This window comes from Myotis nattereri (genome assembly GCF_964212035.1).
Source record: "Myotis nattereri genome assembly, chromosome: 15".
NCBI classification, from domain to species: domain Eukaryota; kingdom Metazoa; phylum Chordata; class Mammalia; order Chiroptera; family Vespertilionidae; genus Myotis; species Myotis nattereri.
Window position 1 is genome coordinate 14,216,924 of NC_138090.1, and position 23,566 is coordinate 14,240,489.

At 39.8% G+C, this 23,566-nt stretch overlaps 1 protein-coding gene across 1 annotated transcript in view; it reads left to right on the forward strand.

The window, feature by feature from the left end:
- The window catches only part of TANGO6 (transport and golgi organization 6 homolog), a 141,698-nt gene that overhangs the window by 19,866 nt on the left and 98,266 nt on the right, over nt 1-23,566 (forward strand). The window contains exons 8-11 of the mRNA XM_081107748.1: nt 9,657-9,769; nt 12,068-12,244; nt 13,916-14,042; nt 16,980-17,171. Coding sequence (XP_080963874.1) covers nt 9,657-9,769; nt 12,068-12,244; nt 13,916-14,042; nt 16,980-17,171 — 609 coding nt within the window. The remainder of the gene's footprint in view (nt 1-9,656; nt 9,770-12,067; nt 12,245-13,915; nt 14,043-16,979; nt 17,172-23,566) is intronic.

Here is a 23,566-nt window from a genome sequence, read left to right on the forward strand (position 1 = left end):
CTCATTTCTTTTCTACGGTAGTAAATTTACTTATTTATTTTTTAAATATATTTTTTATTGATTTCAGAGAGGAAGGTAGAGGGAGAGAGAGATAGAAACATCAGTGATGAGAGAAAATCATTGATTGACTGTCTCCTGCACACCCACTACTGGGGATCAAGCATGTGCCCTGGACCAGAATCAAACCAGGGACCCTTCAGTCCGCAGGCTGATGCTCTATCCACTGAGCCAAACTGGCTAGGGCATAAATTAAACATTTTTAGAGTAAATTTTCAAATTTTAGTTTATTATGAAATAGTTCAAACATATAAAAAATATGAAGAGTAAAATGCTTATGCACCCATCACTCAGCTGAAAATTCTCTACTTGAAAGGATCACTATCCTGAATTTGTACTTACTATCCCTTAAGCTATTTGTAGTATCACTGTACATGATTTTAAATTTATTTTAATGGCATTGCAATGTATGTGACATTAATTCATTCATTTTCGCCACTAGATGTTATTCCATTATGTGATTATGTCATCATATATTTGTTTGTTTTTCTATTGGTAGACATTTAAGTTGTTTCCATGGAGTTTTTGCTAATCTGTTTGGTACATTATAGTTTTAATTAGCAGTTAGTTCTCTTATTACTAGTGAGGTTAAGCATCACTTTGTGCTTTTAGTTCATTCTGTAAATTGTTCATATTTTCACTTCTGTAAATTGTTCATATAGTTTGTCCATTAAAAAGTTGTGTTATTGGCCTCTTTTAGAGTACTTTCTTTTTTAAAACAGCTTTATTGAGGTATACTTTACAGACCATAAACTAATGTTTAAATTGTACAAGTCAATGATTGTTAGTAAATTTACAGAGTTGTGAAACTATTACAATACAGTTTTAGAACATTTCCATCACCCCCTAAAGATGCCTTGTGCCTATTTACAATCACTTCCTCTTCCCACTCTCAGCCCCAGGCAACCACTAATCTGCTCTCTGCCTCTCTGGATTTGCCTTTTGGGGATATTTTGTATGAGGGAATCATGCAGTATGTGCTCTTTTGTGTTTTGTGGCTGGCTTCTCTCTCTTAGCATAATGTTTCTGAGTTTCATATGTTGCATATATCAATATTTTATCTCTTTTTGTTAAGTAATATTCTATTGTATGACTATATCACATTTTGTTCATCTGTTCATTAGTTGATGGACATTTGGATGTAAAGTAAAATCTATTTTAAAAACAGCTGTATAAGATATAATTCACATATTGTATAGTTCACTCACTCATTTAAAGTATGCAAATCAATGGTTTTTTAGTATATTCACAGATTTGTGCAGCTGTCCTCACTATCTTATTTTAGGATATTTCATTACCCAAAATGAAACCCCACACCACTCCCAAATCCTACTATTGCCCCCCAGATGGGGGGAAATCCACTTCTAGTTTGGGGAATTAAAACCTCCTGGAGAGGCAAGCAAAACAGTTTGCTGTAAACACTTGATTATGCACAAGGATTGGGACTATCGTTAAAGTAGAAGGGGTGTAGAAGGGTAATTATTCTCTTAAAAGGTTTTGGCAGCTCAGCTGCAGTGGGAAAACAGAGGAAATGTGTATGTTGGAGGGAAATGGTAAACATTGTGTAAAATTTAGCTACAAAGGATGTGTCTTTATTAACTTTCTGCTAATACTAAATTATAGAGTACAGCTCAACGGCAGGAAATAAGGAAAACATCTGGGATGGTTGAATTGATTCAGCAACTCACTGGGTAACAAGAGGGTGTTTAATTTTAGAGAGGCATTTGGGAACGTTTCCAGCTCTGGTTGTCTCTCTCTCTCTCTCTCCTTTTCTTTTTAACAGATTTATTAAGATATAATTCACATACCACACAATTCACACATTTAAAATGTTCAATTCAGCTCTCTGAATGAAAATTTTATGGTGGGAACAATGACAAGGAAAGGCCTTTCTGCGCTTGCATCCTTCATACACACAGCGAGTGGAGCCGTATGGCTCTGGTGGGCCAAGTGGGAAGTTCTCACCAATAGAGGTGTATATATATAGGTGCTCGTGGAATTGAATTGAAACTTGGCATAGTTACTTCTACTTCATCTGCATAATAACTCCTACCATCATTTCTATGTTGTGTACCTTACCTCTGGTAAAATTATCTATGACAAAAAGGAGATATGCAGCTCAAATAACTTTTAGTTCATTGGCTTTCTATTCTATTTCCTCTGACTCTGAATGTCTGAGGCCCAAGTCCTAAAATGCTGAAATTCTTTTGTCCTTCCTGGTATGAGAGGGATAAATGGTCTTTCTTTGCCTACAGGGGTGAAGAGAGGCTTAGATTGCATAGAGATTGGTTCTGGGTAAGGCAGGATAAGATAATTCCACTTCTTTTTGACTTGGGTATTTTCTTGGTTTTAAGAGAACTGGCCAGAATCTGATATTGGACTTGGGTTGGAGAAGAGTAGGGTTATGTAGGGGATGTTTCCTTTTAGTATTCCTTATAGTACTTGCCGAGACTCCCTAAAGGTGGAAGAAATTTTAGGGTAGGAAAGGCTAGAAGGTAATTAATTATTTTATTTTCCTCATTCTCATTTCCATCATCTTTTCTTCCTTCTGTCTTTCTCTCACTCTTTCTGTATTTAGAAAAGATAACATTTGCACATGGTATAAGTTTAAGAAGTGCAAAAGGCTTTAAGTTACCCTCCCTTCCATCTGTGGTTGTCCCCTAAAGGCAGTCATTCTTTCTGGATGTTTCCATCTTTAATTGAACTGTGGCCTTGAATAACATGCAAAGGACTGAAAGAAGCGTCCTTCGAAGCTGTGGGATGTGCAAGTGTTAGATTTTCACAATGCTGCAGTTCAGATTCTGGTATAGTGTCGTGACAAGCGCCTGCCCCTTTGAGTCAGACCTAGGTTAGAATCTGGCTCCAGGGTTGACTACAATGTGACTTTATTTTTTTTTTTTATTTTTTTTTTTAAATATATTTTATTGATTTTTTACAGAGAGGAAGGGAGAGAGATAGAGAGTTAGAAACATTGATGAGAAAGAAACATCGATCAGCTGCCCCCTGCACACCTCCCACCGGGGATGTGCCCACAACCCAGGTACATGCCCTTGACCGGAATCGAACCTGGGACCCCTCAGTCTGCAGGCCGACGCTCTATCCACTGAGCCAAACCGGTTTCGGCTACAATGTGACTTTAGATGAAGTCTTTAACACGAGTTGTGGGGGTGAATAAGATACATTTTGGTAGGTTCATTGTATACTTTAATACATAATAGGTGCTCAAAAAACTGTCAGTTCCTTTTTGGTTCAGGGGAATTCTTATTTTAAAGGATAATTTTATGCAGTATGCTCTGAAAACATGAATAGTACAAAATGCTAGATTAGGTAACTTGTCCTGTTCTTCTGCCTCTCACAAGTCTTATTTAAACTCAGTAAGTACATTAGAAGTCCTGGAACATTACTATCAAAAGGATCACTGTGATATTTTAGAAGGCAGCATTTAGCTAGTTTAATACTTAACAGGTAAAATCAAGTTTCAGCCTGTACTGGATTTCAGTGTTAGGATTACGTCAGCTTGATTCTGAATAGACTCATCATGTTTTTATTTCCACACTTGTACATCCCTGTGAAAGATAAGGCCATAAACTAAGAAGACAGTTCCATTTACAGTAGCATCAGTGAGAATAAAATATTTAGAAATAAATTTAACATTTGCATAAGGTTGTATATTTTACAAAATGTTCTAACATGAAGTATCTTACTTGGTCCTTACGCTAAAAGCTTAGTGCCTACATTATAAATGAGGAAATGAGATCTAGGGAGCTTTAAATGTCTTATCCATGTTCACTTACTTGATATGTGATTTTGGGCAGTCACATAGGTGGCACACCCAGTTTCCTGACTCCTGACTTCCCAGCGCTTTTTCAGTTACTCAGCATGTGCTTAACAATGTAATGGGAGTCTATGAAATGCAAGATGGATCTTGTGAGGACTGCTTTCTGTTTTGTTTTCTTTGAAACAGAAACATTTATAAAGAGCAAGGAGGGCCAAAGATACGGTGACAGAAGATGATTTTACTTTGGGTGGTGGGCACACAATCCAATATACTAGAACAAATCATGTATCATAGAAATATACACTTAAAACCCATATGATATTATTAACCAATGTCACCCCAATACATTTAATTTTTAAAAAAGGAAACACATGTTTATTCTTAATACTTTTGACCATTTTGACTCTTGTGAGTTTTTCCTTTCCTTTTTATTTAAATTTCTAGTCAAGCCTGCCAGAGAAATTCAGTCCTTCAGACATTGAAGATAGTAGGCACTGAACAAGCCAATATGGTAAAGTCAAGCCCTCTTTTGTCCAATCTGCTCTCCCTTTCATGGCTAAAGTTCTGTTCTGTTCAGTTAATTTGCATTGATTGAGTAGCTTCTGGCTATAAGTTGTTTTGTTTTTTTTTGTGTGTGTGTTTTTAATGAAAATACAGAGTGCTTGTAACTTCTCCACAAAAGTAGAGCTTTTGAGAAAGTAAACACCAGTCAGTCTTTGTTCATTCATTCTTTGAATCAGTTACTTGGTCACCAAAAAAATATTTACCAACTACCTACTAAGTGCCTGACACTCTTTGAAGTTTACAAATGCAGAAATGATTAAGCCAGTTGCTGCCTTCAAGGAGCTCCCAGTCAAGCAAAGAGTTACAGTAATGTGCGCTCTGTGTATAATTAAGTACCCAGAAACACGCCTCTGCTACTTGTTAGAGCAGCCGTCCTCTAAGCTTGAATGAAGGGTTGTAAGGCTTAACCGCGGGCGCCTTCTCTCATGGCTGGCTCTGTGATGGAAAGCCAAGATGCATTCAGGAAGGAATGTGGAAATCCCCAGAAAGGAATGAGGAAATCCCCAGGCTGCCAGTGGGATCACTGGTACCCATCTGTTTCCTCTTCTAATCTGTTTTGAGCTGATAATGGTTTTTATAGAGCCATACTGTTCTCTTATTTTGCCCGACAGCTCTGTCCTACACATTTATACTCGAAAAGCCACAGCTAGATAAGGAAGTTCAGCTGCAAAGCACCATTTGACTTACAGAGGGGCTTTTTTACACCAAAGGACTGAAAAGGTACCTTGAGAGTCTGTCTCTCCCTTCTCTGCTTCAGCTTTTCCAGGGTATTTTGTTTGGTTATCCCTGGCTGTACAGATACATAAAACATTTCAACTAAATAGGATTTCATCTTTAAAGTACTAAGTTCATAACTGATAGAACAGAAAGTGTGTCTGGAAGGGATAGAAATTTTGGTCAAATTGAAGATTAAGTGTTTCAAAAAATTTTGGGTGGGGAAAGATGGTTCTTTTTCCCCCCAACTAGTCTTACCTCTTAATGGCTGAGGTACCAGAAAGGTATAGAAGAAAATGAGCCAACTTGCAATCAAGTCAGAGAATGCTCGATTAAACCTGAAAGAGGCCTTAAAACTTGATTAATCCAACCCCATTATTTTCCACATAAGGAAACTGAGACTCAATTTGTGTTACATCTCACAACTGGACAGTGGAAGTATTTACAAACCATCCTATGCGAAACATACCCAATAGTTATACTGCTGAAAAAAGGAAACTTTCTAATGATATGGAACATTTTTAGCACAGGTAGAAATAATATATGAAGTATTGAATTGTGTTTCAAAACTTGACTTCCCATCCCACTTTGCCTCCAGGTGAGGAGAGAGGAACCCCAACTAGAAAGAGATAACACATAAGCACAGTCCAAGGAAATTCCACAATGCCTGGATGTTAGGGCACAGAGATGGTGCAGTAGAGTTCTCCCTCCCTCAGAGGGGAGGAAGCAGCTTGCCTATTGTGCCTTGACTGCTTCTTCAGTTGGTGCTGTCACCAGCCTGGTGTGGAGGAGCCTGGCCCAGCAGTTCCCTTTATATGTAGTATGACCTCACTGGAAGGACTGTTTTTGTTTTCTAGAGCATTTGTTCATTGTCAGTGTTGGCACCAGAGATCATAGTTCAGTCAGTCATCCTCCTGTGCTCCGTTGTGGGTCACTAAATTCCAGGTACAAGTCAGTAATCTGGGAAGTCCACTTAAGGGGGAAGCAACCAGAGTCTACTTTGGAAGTATAAGTAGAGGTTAATGTTGCATGTTGGGTGCAGACCAAACTGTGAACCTGCATGTGAGTTTAGTATGAGGCAAGAGATTGGAAGGAAGGGGCTGTCATTGCAAAGGACTGGCTAGGATATGGCCCTGGAGATCCACCAGAAGACTTGGTAGAAAGGGACTATATCAGATGCTCAGTAGGAGGAAGAGGAAGTGGTACAGAAGCTGCTGTCCATGGTGCCACTCAGGAACTCCAGCTCTCTTTTGCAGATTGCAGGAATAGAGTTATTAATAGCCTGACTAGCAGGGGTCTACTGATTATGGGGGGTGGGGTGGGGGACAGCTGGGAGAAAGTTGGTATGGGTTAGGAACTGAAGCATTGAAAATATTATTATAAACAAGGGGAGTGAGTATGGGAGGTCATGGAGTACAATGCTTTATTCTTTTTTAAACGGTGGTAAAATACACACAACATAAAATTTACCATTTTACACACTTTAATTCAGTGGCATTAAATCCATTCACAGTGTTGTACAACCATCACCACTCTCTGGTTTCAGAACTTTTTCATCACCCCTGACCGAGTTACAGGCTCGATCCCCAGAAGGTGTTATGCAGGAGGCAGCCAATTGATGTTTCTCTCTCATCACTGATGTTTCTCTCTCTCTATCCCTCTCCCTTCCCCTCTCTCTAAAAATCAATAAAAACATATTTTAAAAAACTGCTTATTTACCAAAAATTGAGGTAACACAACATAATCATCTCCTCTGATAGGTGCTGAAGTAGGAAATTTGACTTTTGCCTTCAAGGCTAGATGAAGAGGTTAGAGATAACTATATATTCAAAGACTGACTATAGGTTAGAAGCTTTAAAATGCTATTGGAATTCAGAGGAGAAAAGTCACTAATAGTTGTTAGATGCTTAACGAATATTTGCACGAATGAATGAATGAATAGTTGAACAGTCAAATACATAGCTGGCCTATGGAAGAAAAACTTGATGGGTCAATTTATTAAGTACCACTGCCTGTCTTTCAGCTACAAAATACAATCTAGTCATTAAGATGCAGAGCAATCTATTAGGTGGAAAACAGAAACTGGATTTTGATGAATTTTTTTAGATGGCTAGTCCAAAACTTTTGGAAAATACTTTCATTAAGGAAATTTAAGGAAAGGTAGATTTGGGCACAATATAAGGAAGAATTTACTATTAACATTGGAAGGAAGGTGACAATACTGTATGTGTCAAGCAGAGGCCATTAAAGTTCTTTGAGACAGAGAGAAAATTATTGATCAGATTGAGCCAGAGGAGACTTTATTGCCAAATTGTTCCACTTAGAAAAAAATCCATTTCTCTATTCCTATCTGTGAATTTAATGAATTATTAGTTGATGAGTTGATAGGAATTATTCTTAATTTCCCTCTCTTTCCACATGCCCTTCCTCTCGTCACTCTCTGTCCCTGTAACCTGTTTTGTTTTTCTTCATCACACTTGTCATTACCTGATATTATATCTGTTGTTTATTCACTGTCCCCCCCTCTAGAATGTAGACGCAGACAATTTGTTCACTTCTGTATGCCTGGCACACAATTGATGCTCAATAAGCATTTGCTGAAGCTTTAGAATAACAATAAATAACATACGTATAAATAGCTGTACAGTTTTTCCTAAATATAAAAGTAATACTTCTTTCTTGTTAATAAAATACAGAAAAGTATAAGGAGAGAATTTAAAAATTGGAGGAATGCCAAAACCAGTTTGGCTCAGTGGATAGAGCGTCGGCCTGCGGACTGAAAGGTCCCAGGTTCGATTCCGGTCAAGGGCATGTACCTGGGCTGCGGGCACATCCCCAGTGGGAGATGTGCAGGAGGCAGCTGATTGATGTTTCTCTCTCATCGATGTTTCTAACTCTCTATCTCTCTCCCTTCCTCTCTGTAAAAAATCAATAAAATATATTAAAAAAAATTGGAGGAATTTATCAACAACAACTTATACCCCTGGGAAATGTGCTTGATTGAGTTCATGTTAAAGTTTTAGGTGTTTGGACCCCATCAAGCCAGTAAATAATAAAGATTTAACCCCATCCATGTGTTTTTTGTTCTTTGTTTTGTAATGTACAAAAGATGCTGGTAAGGAAGGATGGCTCCATGGGGATTACCTCAGGGAACACAGAATCCAAAGCCGAACAATGGGCTCTTACGTTATCTGGGCAATCTGTTTTGTACCTCCTGTAATTGGTGATATATAATTAGGCCTGCATATTACTTCTGAACACTGCACTTCATTTAGCTGGGCTTATGGAGATTAGATCATGCACAGGAAGCTGGCTCCTTGGTTATCGAGCTCCATAGAGGAGTTGGGAGGCTTAAGGAGGGTGAAAAATTAGGGTTGATTTAAAGGGACAGGATTCTCTGGAAAAGCACAGAGATTTTTCCACTTTGTGCCTCTATGACCTTTAGTTTCCCATAAGCAGTATTGATTCTTGTCTCAATACTTTCTATAAATAAGGGCCTCTTTAAGCTTTCCTTTCCTCACCCTTTAAAAAAGGCTGCTAATACTGACGTTGTGAGATTGTTTTCATTTTCATGAGCTAACTCTTTAAAGAATCTAACAGAAGATAAAAACCCCAGCACAGTTCCTGGAACATATACTAAGAGTATAATCATTGTCAGTTTCTTTTTCCCCCGCTCCTTTTATCCACCGTTATCACTGTCCACATTATCGGGCTTTAATTAATTTATTGTAAAATAATTACATTTTGAAATCCTAGTATGTTTGACTGGAGTTTTGAATAGTATTTTGCACTTCTTAGGATACTTTAAGTTACCCACCTTGAGTTATTGTTATTATAATTGTTTACTTGTTTTATTCTTGTTAGATCACAAGCAGTCTGAGAGATGACTCTTATTCATTTTTATATTCACTACCTAGGACAGTACTTTGATCCCAGTGGATATTCAAAAAATATGTACCATAATTATTGTTAATAAAAATCAGCATCCCCACACACTTACCCTATAAGGCCAATGCAGATCTAGATACACAGCATAACTTCTTTGAACATTTATTGACTTGGAGAGAATAGGACATACCATGTTGCCAGTAACATTTTAAGAGTGACAGATCTAGAGCAGGCTATGTTTTTTTTTCCAAACTAGGTTTAACTTTTTCTATATGGCATTGATTGCTTGTTAGTTTCTAAGAGCAGGGCCTTCAGCAGTAAGAGAATTATTGTACAGATGAATAATAGGCAGATTAGGAGACTCAGAGGTAATCAAAAGTAGGAAAGTAAGGGGTCAGAAAATGGGTCAATTTACCCATTTTGCCCAGCAGTTTTTTAGGCTGCGCACACAAAAGAGCTGCAGCCCAGTCTCCCTCCATGTGTTTCAGCCTGTCTGTCAATCTCAAATGGTTTCCTTGGCCTTAGAGCTAAAATTGTTTGTCTTAGCACTAGTGTGTTGCTTACGGTAAGACTCTGAGCCCTGGTAATAAGTGTATGCTGTTTGATTCCCATTCCTCTGGCTTTGCAGTTACTCTCTCCTTTTCCTTTTCCCTAGGTGTACGTGGTGGGGAATGAGCCTTTAACAGTTTTGGTGGATTCCCTGCTTCCCGTCCTGGGAGTGCTCTTTTCTCTCTACTGCTTTACCAAGCAGAGCGTGTCTCACATAAGGTAAACAACCAGAGAAACTTACTTGTTTATAAATAGTGAAGTCTTCTCTTGCATGTTGCTCTTGTTCTTATTTTGAATTTAACATGTCACCTTATAATTAACTAGAGGCCCGGTGCACGGCATTTGTGCACTCGAGGGGAGTGGGGGCGTCCCTCAGCCCGGCCTGCACCCTTTAGCAGTCTGGGAGCCATTGGGGAATGTCTGTCGGACATTCTTAGCGCTGCCACAGAGGCGGGAGAGGCTCCCACCACTGCCGTTTGCGGCTGAGTAGCGTTCCCCCTCTGGGAGCACACTGACCACCAGGGGGCAGCTTCTGCATTGAGCGTCTGCCCCCTGGTAGTGCACGTCATAGCGAACGGTCATTTCACCGTTCAGTCAATTTGCATATTACCCTTTTATTATATAGGATTTTTTCTTTTCAGTCAGGAAAACATTTGAGAACCTTCTTATTCTGCTCATCTAGAAAAGAGAGAGCTTTGTAAATTGCAGGGAATTGGGTGTAGGTTTTAAAATGACTTGCCTCAGCCTCAGTCCTAGACATCAGAGATGAATATTTACATGTATGAACATGCCCCGGTTTAACCAGTGAAAAATACTGGAATTACATGTCTAGGAAGGAGGAAATAGAGGATGGTTCATAACTACCTCATGGGGAGCTAGGAATCAAGCTCGGGAAATCTGGATCTGAATATAGACTCTGTAATTTAGACTTGGATTTGGTGTTAGTGCTGCACAGGATAGTTTAGAATGAAGGGGTTTCTTAGTCATCCAGAAAATAACCTTTTGTATTGGGATTTAAGTAGGACTCCTTTTTTATCAACTCTATTTTCACAGCTACTTACGTGGTTTCTTTCTCCTTATAAGAGTTTATATCCTTTCTAAAATCATACAGAATTCTGATTTTTGGTGTTTGGAAATAACCTATATGTAATCTGATATACAATAATGGTACCTTCTTCATTGAGTTAGTATGAAGATTAATTGTGCATTAAACTGTTTAGCAAATAGAAAGCTACCATCATCACCAAGGGGTGAAGGAAAGTATAGTTGACCTTTGCATAACATAGGTTTGAACTGTGTGGGTCTATAGACAATTTTTTTCAATAAATACCTGTACTGTTTTCAGGCTGTGCTTGGGATCTGTGGGTGTGGAGGGCTGACTGTACATTGATCTATGCCATTTTATTTATTTATTTTTTATCCTCATCTGAGGATATTTTTCCATTGATTTTTAGAGAGAGTGGAAGAGAGAGGGAAAGATAGAGAGAAATATCCATGTAAGAGAAATAATAAATATCCATTGGTTGCCTCCTGCACACGCCCAGACCAGGGCCCGGGCTGGGGAGGATCACGTAAACTGAGGTACGTGCCCTTGACTGGAATCAAACCCAGGACCCTTTGGTCCAGAGGCTGACGGTCTATCCACTGAGCCAACTGCCTACGGCAATCTGTGCCATTTTATATAGGGGACTTGAGCATCTTCAGATTTTGGTATTTGCAGGGGATCCTGGAATTGATCCCCCAAGGATATGGAGGGACAACTTAAGTTTTCGGAGAATCAGAAGTTTATACATGTATTTTTACTGTGTGTGTGTGTGGGGGGGGTCGATATCCCTAACCCCCACATTGTTCAAGGGTCAACTGCACTGTCTTGCATATTAGTCAAAGCTTACATATTGCCTTTGACTCTAACTTTTGGTTAGTGCATCATTGTAGCCCAAAGCCATATGGGAAGTGACAATAGATAGGGCAGTGTGAGATGGAGACTATATATGTGAATTTGGCTTTCATGGACCATCCATATAATAACTCTTGTTTTAATTTTGAAACCCAAGTCCTCATAGCACTGTCATGTCCACATCAGAGACTGAGAAGGGAGAGGCAAATGCTTATTCCATTCCTCTCCTAGTTGAAAAGGGGATGAGGAATCAGCAAGAATTTGTTGGTATGCGGTTTCTTGGTCGCCAGCTATTGGTCCCATTGGTAGTGATGGTTTCACCAATGTAAACTTTCTTTCACAGTGCCTGCTCCAAAGGCAGTGGGTACACTTCGATTACAAAAAATACATTCACATGGGGCTCATATGTCATATCACATTTATTTCTAGAGCCAAAGATCCGTCAGTCACTCATTGAATTTCAGGGTATTTGTAAGAAGCATTCTTTCACTCCTGCACTTCAGTGGAACTAGGTGACCATGCCAGCATTTAGAATGCAGTGGGACCTGACAGTCTTTCTTTCTCTCTTGTTAGATGCATAGAGTAAGATGACAAGCTCATTTATAACTTTTTTCTGCCAGGTCACTTTGCCAAGAGATCTTATTGTGGATTCTGGGGAAACTGGAGAGGAACAAAGCAGTTGCCAGCCTAAAAGGATTTGCGGGATTGGACAGATCTGTGCCTTCACTCCATTCTCTGTGTCAGTTTAGAGCTGCCACTCAAGGTGGTATTATGGTTACCATCAAAGAGGCCATTTGGTGAGTCCAACCACCCTTTGCTATCTCTCTTCAGATTTAATTGTACCTGAGGCCATTCTGTGATTTGTCCACTAAGGGGCGCTGATAGGAAGGAAACAAAAAGCAGCTGACATGCGCCCGTTTATTATAGTGTCTAAATGAAATGTGAGCCTCTTTTTAAAAAATTTTATTTTCTTGTTTAAAGTATTACAAATAGTAGTACATATGTCTGCTTTTTTTCCCCACTGACCTTCCTCTGGCCTTTAGTAATCCTCCAGGCTTTTCCTCGATGCTAGCTAATAGTAGGTGCAATCTACGGGAGCCTCACAGCTCGGCCCCTTACTTCACAAAGACTTTGCCTGTGAATCAGAATAAAGGACAGACACATGTTCACCCTCAACACCATAAACCAGCCGTGGGCAAACTGTGGCCCGCGGGTTGGATCCGGCCCGTTTGAAATGAATAAAACTATTGGAAAAAAAGACCGTACCCTTTTATGTAACGATGTTTACTTTGAATTTATATCAGTTCACACAAACACTCCATCCATGCTTTTGTTCCGGCCCTCCGGTCCAGTTTAAGAATCCATTGTGGCCCTCGAGTCAAAAAGTTTGCCCACCCCTGCCATAAACCAATGTGCTTTCTCACTCTCAAAATGGTATATATGTTCTGAATCAGACGTTTTCCTATGGGAAATTGCTTGATAGCTATCTTTCATAGAAATTTTATAATGACAGTTTGTTTCTCCCAGGGATTGATTAGAAGGTGCTTAATAAATGTTACTGGAATGGGTAATTTATTTCTCCAACATCTCACAAGTGTAGGTTAAATTATTTCCATTTTCTGGGTGATATGTATAGATGTTATTACCTCAGACTGTAAATTATTCTTATCAGATTTCACAAAGTATTTACCTGGTGGCAGCTACTGTACTTAGATCATATCACATTAAAAATGCTGTCGTTTGTTAAAGTGTTTAAATTTAATTTTTTTATTCATGGTTGACTAAGTTTTAGAACACTTTCAATATGATGAACTTGAGGAAAATAAACATTGATTGCAAACAATTATCAGTACAAACTCAAGCTAGTATTTTACTGAGAGTTATTTTGTTGAGCATTGGTAGGTTCTATGGTTATGCCCTTGAACTGAAAGAGTTTAAAATTTTGGGGCATGTTTATTTAAAAATTCCTTTGGTATGGTTGAAACAGGGACCAATTTAGTGACTATATAGAGAATTTTATAGTATTTAACTTATCAGTAGTTAAAAATTATTGCTATCTTAACAAGCCTTTAGTGCACATGTGTCAAAATCAACAGCTCTTATTGAAACTAAAGTTGTCTTTATTGTAGGAAAGATAGTGAATAGGCAGTGCCTGAATGAATCTCCATCCCTACCAGATCCTTAACCTGGGGTCTCCACATGGACTTTTAAAGGGCTATAATCTCCTGAAATTATACACAAGTTTTTTTATATGCAAACATGGATTTTTTTCCCCCTGGAGTGAAGGGAAAATAATTTAAACAAAAATTTGAGGTCTTTTTAATGATTTGTTGTATGGAAAAATAACATGTTACTTTAGAATATTATTAATGGAGTTTTAAAAAAAATATATCTCTGGGGGTGGGAGGGGAAAAAAAAAACCTCTGGGTGATCAATCTTCCCAAGATAAATATGACTTCACATTGCAGTGATGAAGATGAAGCCCTGTACCAGAAGGTATCCTCAGAGCAGTGCCAGCTAGAGCATCTCGGGGACTTGCTGTCCCACTGCCAGGAATGTGGGTTGGCTGGTGACTTCTTCATCTTCTGCTTGAAGGTAAGAGCTACAGTACATGTGCAGTTCATGGTCAGCTTTATTCCAGGGTAGTATCAGGAGCCCCATTGAATTTCCAAGCCAGTCATAATCTTAGGTTCTAAAATTAGGGCCTGTTAGGATAAATAATCAGAGGATATAAGGGTAATTTATGTTTTAGGAGGTTTGGTAAAAAGAAGAAACCTACCCTCAGCAGTACACGTGTAACTGAACGACTTTGCAAGGTACTCTGCCCTGAAATTTTAGAGATGACCAAAGCAGAACTGTTGATCTATGAAAGGGTTAATCTTTGCTCTGTGTTCATAGTAAGAACTCTTTTGAAGTTAATAGCAGGTTTTACAGCTATAGAGTAATCCCTTATCCTTTCTGACTATTGTTTTGTCAGGTATTTAGAAAGGAGATTTAGCAGTGCTGCCTCTCTCATTTCATTTTGTAGCCGCTTGAAGACCTTCTCTGGGTTTGCGTCTTGGTGCTGGTGGCTGTCCTTCCTGCTGTCCTAATCTCCCAGCAGTAACCTGTACCCCATACTGTTACTCCTCATTCGCACTATTTGAGACCATAAGCCTCTGATTCCCTGTCTTCCAGCTCTGCCTTCTCCATTATTTCCCCTAAATAAAGTGCCTACTCCAAGAGAATGTTTGTGGAGTTTAAGAATGGTGTGGGTGTGGGAGAATACAAGGAGTGAAATAGGGCTAATAATTCTAGAATTTGAAGTTGGGGTACTTTTTTAAAAAATATATATATTTTATTGATTTTTTACAGAGAGGAGGGGAGAGGGATAGGTAGAAACATCGATGAGAGAGAAACATCGATCAGCTGTCTCCTGCACAAACCCTACTGGGCATGTGTCTGCAACCAAGGTACATGCCCTTGACCGGAATCGAACCTGGGACCTTTCAGTCCGCAGGCTGACGCTCTATCCCAGGGGTGGGCAAACTTTTTGACTCGAAGGCCACAATGGGTTCTTAAACTGGACCGGAGGGCCGGAACAAAAGCATGGATGGAGTGTTTGTGTGAACTAATATAAATTCAAAGTAAACATCATTACATAAAAGGGTACGGTCTTTTTTTATTTTTAGTTTTATTCATTTCAAACTGTCCGGATCCGGCCCGCGGGCCATAGTTTGCCCACGGCTGCTCTATCCACTGAGCCAAACCGGTTAGGGCTGGGGTACTTTTTTGATGCTTTCTCCTCTGCCACATTCACATCTACCCCCTCCGCCCAGCCCACTCATTGTAAATAACATTACAAGAATATATGTCCTCTTAATTTGACACTTTAAAAATTTTTATTTAAAAACGAAAAAAATGAAAGGTGTTTTTCGTTGTTGTTTTTTTCCCCCCCTTCTAAACAAAGGTTTTCCCACCTTGGAATTATTGACATTTTGGGTTGGATAATTTTTGCTGGCTGCAGGTAAGGGGAGATGGGAGGCCTTCTGGTGAGGATTGGGGGCTTCCTGTGCATTGTAGGGTGTTTAGCACCATCTCTGACCTCTTCCCACTAGGTGCTTGTACCACCCTCCAATTATGATGACCAAAAATGTCTCCAGACATTGCAAAATGTCCCCCTGGAGAGCAAAATTGCTTAGGCACAGTTGGGAAGCACTGCTCTAAACTGTCAGTTACTCTGTTAAAGCATTAATTGTTAACACATTGCGGACCAGTAGTTTTATTGCTAGCTTTACCTAGTGGCCAGATAAGTTTCTATTGAACGAGTATAAAAACTGTTTACATAAATGTTAAAGGCACGCTTTAAAATTAAATACCCATTGCATTTTGAAGTTATTTATTATATGTTCTTACCAGCTAATATCTTTTTAAAGTATGATACTTTGTAAAACACTGTGCAATATGAAGTGTCAGTTCTCCTGATCTGTTTAAGTAAGCTAAGGTTTTGCCTTCCTAAGGAAATCTGCAATGTGAAGAGTAGGGGAAAAGCCTACAAAACCCACAGTAATGAATTATGTATTGGTAGAAATTTAGTTCTAAATATCTTAGGGAAAAAGGGCTGTGGTGCTGAAAGCATCAAATAGTCTCTAAAGAGGGGTTGGAAATGTTATTTGGCTTTAGTTCAAGGAAGGCTAGTGATGGAGATCATAAAAATACTGGTGAAATAAGTCTTTCAAACTAGTTCTTTGTGTGTGTGTTTTTCATTATGAAGTTTTAGATGTTCATACACAGGGTATCATAGTATAGGTACTATTCTGCAGCTTACATTTTTACTCCACAGTGCTTTTGCGAGCTGTCTGTATTGATATCCACATAGACCTAGTTCATTTATCTCAACTGCTGCAATATAATAAACACATCACAATTTATTCATTTTCTTATCGCTGGACATTTTTGTTTCAAATTTTTGGCTATTATAAATAACTAGAGGCCTGGTGCACAAAAATTTGTGCACTTGGGAGGGTCCCTCGGCCTGGCCTGTGCCCTCTCGCGGTCTGAGACCCCTCAGAGAATGACTACCTGCTAGCTTAGGCCCACTCCCCGGAGGACTGGGCCTAAGCTGATAGTCAGACATCCCTCTGGCAGCCCAGGAGCCCTCGGGGGATGTCCACTTGACAGCGGGGAGCAGGCCTAGCTGCAGTCGGACATCCTTAGCACTGCTGAGGAAGCAGGAGAGGCTCCCACCACCAGCGCTGTACTGGCAGCCTTCATCCTGGCTTGTGGCTGAGCAGAGCACCCCTGTAGGAGCACACTGACCACCAGGGAGCAGCTCCTGCATTGAGCGTCTGCCCCCTGGTGGTCAGTGTGTGTCAAAGTGACCAGTGATTCCCAGTTGCTCTGCTGTTAGGGTCAATTTGCATATTACCCTTTTATTATATAGGATGCTGCAGTGAACACAGACTAGTCCTTTAAATACATTTCAAACTGAGTTTTCTAGCTGTTGTTGAGCCCTTTGTCCCACAGGCTTTCCCTTTTCTCCTACACTGACAGGAGTTGACTCATGTGGCTGTGGAAAATGAAGCAGAGTTAAAAACGCAGCACTTCTCCAGCAAAAGCCTCTTGGAATTAGAACAGCACCAGACTCTTCTGGTGGAAGGCCAGGAGCAGAAGCTGCTGGTACTGCAGCTGTTGGCTGTTCTGTGCGAGAGGATGTCTGAGCAGATATTCACAAACATCACTCAGGTCAGTGCCCGTCACATTCTGGATCCATTCTGGTTTGGTTTCTTTACATTCTTTCCAAAAAATGTTCAAAGAATGTTACTCAGAGTGTGGTTTGATGACACCTGCCTCAGTGTTACCTGGAATGCTGGTTAAACATGCCAATTACTGAGCCCACACTAGACCAAGAGGATCGACATTTTCACAGGTCCTGGGAATCGGCATGTTTATTAACAAACTCCTGAGGCGATTCTTATGTGCATATAACTTTAAGAACTGTTTTAAATGTTTATATGTTGTATCAGAGTGGTTTGAATTTCACTAGAGACTGGGCATCTGTGGTTTTTGTTGTTGTTGTTAATTCTCACCTGAACATATGTTTTCATTGATTTTTAGAGAGAGTGGAAGGGAGGAGGAGAGACAAAGAGAGGGAGAAACATCAATGTCACATCAATTGGTTGCCTCCCGCATGCCAGGGCCAGGGATGGAGCCTGCAACTGAGGTACATGCCCTTGACCAGGATTGAATCCGGGACCCTTCAGTCTGTGGGCTGACACTCTATCCACTGAGCCAAATGGGCTAGGACAGCATCTATATTTAAAAAATACATTTTTTTACTTTTATTATTTATTTAATTTCTTTATTGATTAAGTTATTACATATGTGTCCTTATCCCCTAAAAAACACATTCTTAATTGATTTTTAGAGAGAGAGGGAGGGAAAGGGAGCCACAGAGAGAGAAATGTGGATAGGCTGCCTCCTGCCCACGCCCTGCCTTGATAGCCCGCAAACTGGGAATCGAACTGGCAACCTTTTGGTGCACAGGATGATGCCCAACCAACTGAGCCACCCAGCCAAGGCTGGGCATCTGTATTTTTTAATGCTCTATGGATGTGCATCAAAAGTTGAGAATGATTAGAAACTCAAATTTAAGAAAACAATCATCTAGACTAGAATTTTACAGGTCCTCTAACTCACAGATTTTCTCCCTAATAGCCTGTGAAGTTTTAAGATTAAAACAAAAATGCTTTCAGAGTAGAGTAACTATGTGAATCAGGGCCTGAATTTTATTGGCTCAGACATAATTTTTATAGTTTTTTGGGTTTTTTTTTAATCCTCACCCAAGGATATTTTCTCCATTGCTTTTTAAGGAGTCGAAGTGAGGGGTGGGGGTGGGGGTGGGTGGAGAAACATTGATGTGAGAGAGACATATCGATTGGTTGCCTCCCACAGGAGCCCTTACCTGGCGGCAACCCAGGTGCATGCCCTTGACCAGGAATTGGAATCGAGCCTGAGACCCTTTGTTGGCGGGCGGATGCTCTAACCACTGAGAACACCAGCCAGGGCTTACCAGCTTTTTTAAAAATAGGAGATAAAAGTAATAAAGCATAAGCAGTGCAGGTGCCATATTATACCATTTTACCAGAATTAGTTGTTGCTTGGTGAATAGTCGGTTGTAAGATGGTATGATTGTCACGATTCTCCAGCTCTTTGTATCCTTCTCATTGTCATCTGCCTCGGGTGTTGCTAAGCAGCATTTCAGTACAGCTCCTGCTGAGAAAATTTGCAGCTGCCTGTCAGCTCTGACTTATCGTGACTGTTTAATGAGAATTATGGTCATGATTTTTTTTCTTGGCCTCTTATTCCTTCAGTTCATTGACCCTGAGTTATGTTACTCAGTGGGGTGATTTGTTTCTCTTGTGTTTATATCATTTCCCTGAAGACTTTCACATGCACATCTTATGTTTTTGTCTTAGGATGCTAGTTGGAAGGGGAAATGATCTAAAAATTTATATGACTTGAGCTTTTGCTCTTATCTCCCATTATTCCCAATTAAGGAACAATGGTTTGAGGCTGATACAAAAATGATTTGTCCCATTAAATTATCCTTCAGTTAAGGTTAAAATGTATCAGGACAAAAAGAAACAAAAAAATATTAAATTGCATTTAGTAGTCTTACTGCTAGTGATACTTTTGGTATGTTATTTTGAAATACACACATATGGATAAGTTATAAGTAATAAATATTATAGTAATTTGGTTAATATGATTAGGGACCAAAATCTTTAGTGTAAGAAACGAATTATAAATATAAAATCAAAGAACTTGAGTATAAACCCTAGTATATTGAATTTTGATTGGAAGTATGAGTGTGAACTCATGATTTGTTTTTCTCTTTTTGAAAAATAGATAATTCCTAGCTAGGTTCACTGTCAGTGCCAAGATGCAATGACAGCCCAGTAGCAATAAACATCATTTGTGCTGAATTATAGTTTCTTTCTTTTTTTAAAAAAAAAATTTTATTGATTATTTACAGAGAGGAAGGGAGAGGGATAGAGAGTTAGAAACATCGATGAGAGAGAAACACTGATCAGCTGCCTCTTGCACACCTCCCACCAGGGATGTGCCTACAACCAAGGTACATGCCCTTGACCGGAATCAAACCCGGGACCCTTCAGTCCGCAGGCCGACGCTCTATCCACGGAGCCAAACCGGTCAGGGCCTGAATTATAGTGTCTAAATACCATTTCCTACTAAAAGAACACAAAGCTTATAGGATTAAAGGTTTATTTGTGGTCTAGGGTAGGAATTGTACACTATAAGCCTCAGGGCATTTTATTGTACCTGAATATAAGGAAACTATGTGAAATTAATGAGTTCATGTCAATAATACTCAGGAGCCCATTTGAAAGGGCCATAGGACATTTTGAGTATTAAAAGGAATAATGCCTGCCATGGATGTAAGCACATCAAAGTTATAAAAATTCTAGTCCCTAAAAAAAAAAAAAAAAATCCCATATAGGACATCTTTGGAGATTGTTAGGGCATTACGCATTAACTTGTAAATTGATAAATGAAGGCAAAGAATAAAGCATTTATCTTGCTTTTCCTTGGGAACTGTATTTCAATGTAAGCAAATAGTTGATGAAGGAAAAATTTTCTTTATACAGGAATCACAGCTAAAAAATTCAAAGAACTAGAAAATTATTTCTTTCAATCCCCTAATGAAATAATGGGTCTAAGTAACAATCATCAATATCTGCTAAAATCATTAGGGATACTGTATAATGAATGTAATTAGGCCAAATACACCCAAACCATCTGATCCCCTCACCCCCGGCACAGCATTTTATTAAGAACACTTTGAGCCCTGGCCAGTGTTGCTCAGTTGGTTGAGCTTTGTCCCATGCACCAAAAGGTTACTGATTCCATTTCCAGTCAAGGCACAAGCCCTGGTTTTAGGCTTGATCCCCAGGAGGAGGCATGCAGGAGGCATACAGGATGTTTCACTCTCACATCAATGTTTCTCTCTCTCCCTATCCCTTCCTCTCTCACTAAAATCAATATAAACATTTTTTTTTAAAAAAAGAAAGCTTTCAAATTTGAAAGAATTTTATAGTGATTACTTACATATCCACTGCCTAGATTCTATTAGCATTTTATTATACTTGCTTTATCACATATTAATCCCTGTTTTCAACAGTCTGTCCACCTCATTTTTGATGAATTTCAGGGTTAATGCAAATATCAGTATATGCCTCCCTAAATATTTCAGTATGGACTGTTCATCTTAACATCACCATAGGTAGACAAGCAGACATTATGTGCCTCCTGATATAATAAAGTAGGACAGATGCAGCACCTCCTGGGAAGAGTTCTGACAAAATCCTATCTAATAATAGACAAATATGGTAAATGACTGTACCTTCACTACACTTCCCATTGGCTAATCAGGGCGATATGCAAATTAACTGCCAACAAAGATGGTGGTTAATTTGCATATGTAGACGCAATGCTGGGAAACGAAAGGGGAAGGACGGAAGGAGCCGTCTGCTGCTGACGGTGATCGGAAACCCAGGTGGCAGGCAAGAGCTGAGTGGCAGGGTACGGTCGGTAATCGGAGAAGCCGGGCTGGGCAGAGAAGAGGCAGCTGCCAGCATCCGCCTCTTCTTCCCCCCCCCCCCCCCCCGGGCCAGTGTTCGGAGGAGTACCTGTATTTTTTTTTCCAAAGTACCTGTATTTTTAATAATTTCTTGACATGGTAAAAGAATTTTACATTACGATCCAAGGGTGGTGGGGTGAGGAGAAGGAGCAGCAGAACAATCCAACAAACAAAAAGGGAAACAGAAATGCATGGTGGAAGGGATTTGAAGGGTGGGTAGGGGCATTGCCCAACTAAAATGCAATTGGTTTGTTACTGAGTACTATTCATGGGAAGACAGCATCCTGACTCCTTCTCTATACAGCATATTAGGAGTAAAAATGATGCATCCAGGTGGAAATATGATTAGTGGTTGGAAGACAGGGAAAGAAGAAGTCAGAAATAGGCACCGAGAGAGTCACTGGCTGGCTGGCTGCAAATACTGACTCTCCAGTAGTGATAGAATAAAAAAGTGGGGGATATCTCTGGAAGATTCAAGAGATAGGGGGAACTCTTCTATGGTTTTGACTTGCCCAGCAGATTTCCACATACACACGTGTACATGCCTGTGTTTGCATGCACACACATATACACATAACTGACTGCCCTCCCTGGAAGCACAGAAGAAGAAGAAGCCGCCAGAAGAAGAAGCCGCCCACCTTTGGTCCAGGCGCCAGCGCCTGCGGCTGGCTGCAGCCCAGGAGACGGACAAGCCACCCGCCCAAGGCCCCAGGCTGCAGCCACCCGGAGAAGCTGCCAGCCCTGTGGTCCAGGGCGCCAGCGCCTGTGGCCAGGGAAATAGGTTCCCTCTTCTCCTACTGCAGTCATTACTTCAATATTCCCCTTCTGAATTTCTCTCCTGTGCTGCAACCCAACTCCACTTTTCATCAGAAGGATACGGAACAGAGAGAGCAGTATTAAAAGCTTACATTTTTAAGCTGGTAAGGTTGGTACTTAAACATATAAATGGAAAACTAGAGTCCAAAGGCTATGAAGGACAGGGACAGCGCATGACCTATTATATCCAGCAGTCCATATGGGGACTGAAAACTTTGCAATGATGACAATTAGTGAAGATATGAATCAAATAAAATAGTTGACAGGGACAATTCTTCCATCTTTGAAAATATCTACATCAATTCTGTTTAGATTTTCATTTGCATAATATAACACATTCTGACAAGACCACCACCACCACCAATGTAGTCAGTGTTGTGCCGATAAATTTTTAATAACTGAGGGACACTCTCCCCCCCCCCCGCCCCCCGAGTGCACAAATTTTTGTGCACCGGGCTACTAGTAAATAAATAAAATAAATTCCCCAAAATGTGAATCTGAATCCAATCATGAAAACGCAGGACAGAGGAGCAAGTTAATGCGATGAGGAAGCAATTGGCCAAATACAGAATGTGGGAAATTCTACAGGACAGATGACCCAGTTTCTTTATCAAATAAATGGCACCAAAAAGGAATAGGCTGTTGTAGCTTGAAAGGGATGTATAACCAAATACAATGTGTGGATCCTGATTCAAACAAACCAAGACATTTTTGAACAGTCATGGACCAACTATTAGAAGATATAAGGGATTGTTGAGTGTAGTCATGATATGGTAGTAACATGCTCATTGTAAACACATCTCAACAACATAGAAGTACAATATTTAAAAATTAGAGATTTCTGATTAAAGATGGTGTGTCGAACACATGTGTTTATCTGCCTCCTCTGGAAACCACAAGGACCAGTAGAGCAGGAAAGGAGAAACGGTAAATAAAAGAGAATAACATTTGGAAACTGGAGAATAGTAGCTGATTTAGCAGTTTCAGAAAATGGAAAGCTAAGTGCCTGCATGGGAGAAGTCAAGAAGCAAAGCACTGTATTTCAATACAATTGTTTTGAAAAGAAAAAAAAAGAAGCAAGCTACCTCTCCCTGCAGAACCCTGGGAGGACTGGAGGCCCCAGATAAGCTCTAAAGATGGAGGTGAATTTAGAGCTTAAAATAGGTTGAAAGGCTGCACTAGCTTGGGTCGACCACTTGATTCCTTCCTCAACTTTGTACAACCATCCCCCATCCCCCAGCAAAAGATTGGAGGTTTATTCTTGAGAGAGGTTGAACCCAAGAGACTCAGAACTTGAGTGGTGTTAGCACACTGAAAAACTGGAGGATTAGGTTGACATCTACGTGCTCAGCAGTGAGGCCTCCAGCCCCCTTCCTCTCAGTTGCTAGAATGGTGGCAGCAGGTTTACACATCCCCTTAGGTTAGTGTGAGGATTAAGTGTGTCTATAACTGTGATATGTTCAGAATGGTACCTGGTAAGTAGTAAATGCTTAATGTTATTATTAAATAATTAAATTAGATTAACCTTTAAATAATTAAAGGTGGTTGTCTCTGGGCCAGAATCAGGTGGGAGTAGGACATTGCTGTTTTTCATAATAAACTTTCAGGAATATTTGGCTTTTTAAATTATGCATCTGTACAAAAAAATTTAAGGGAAAGG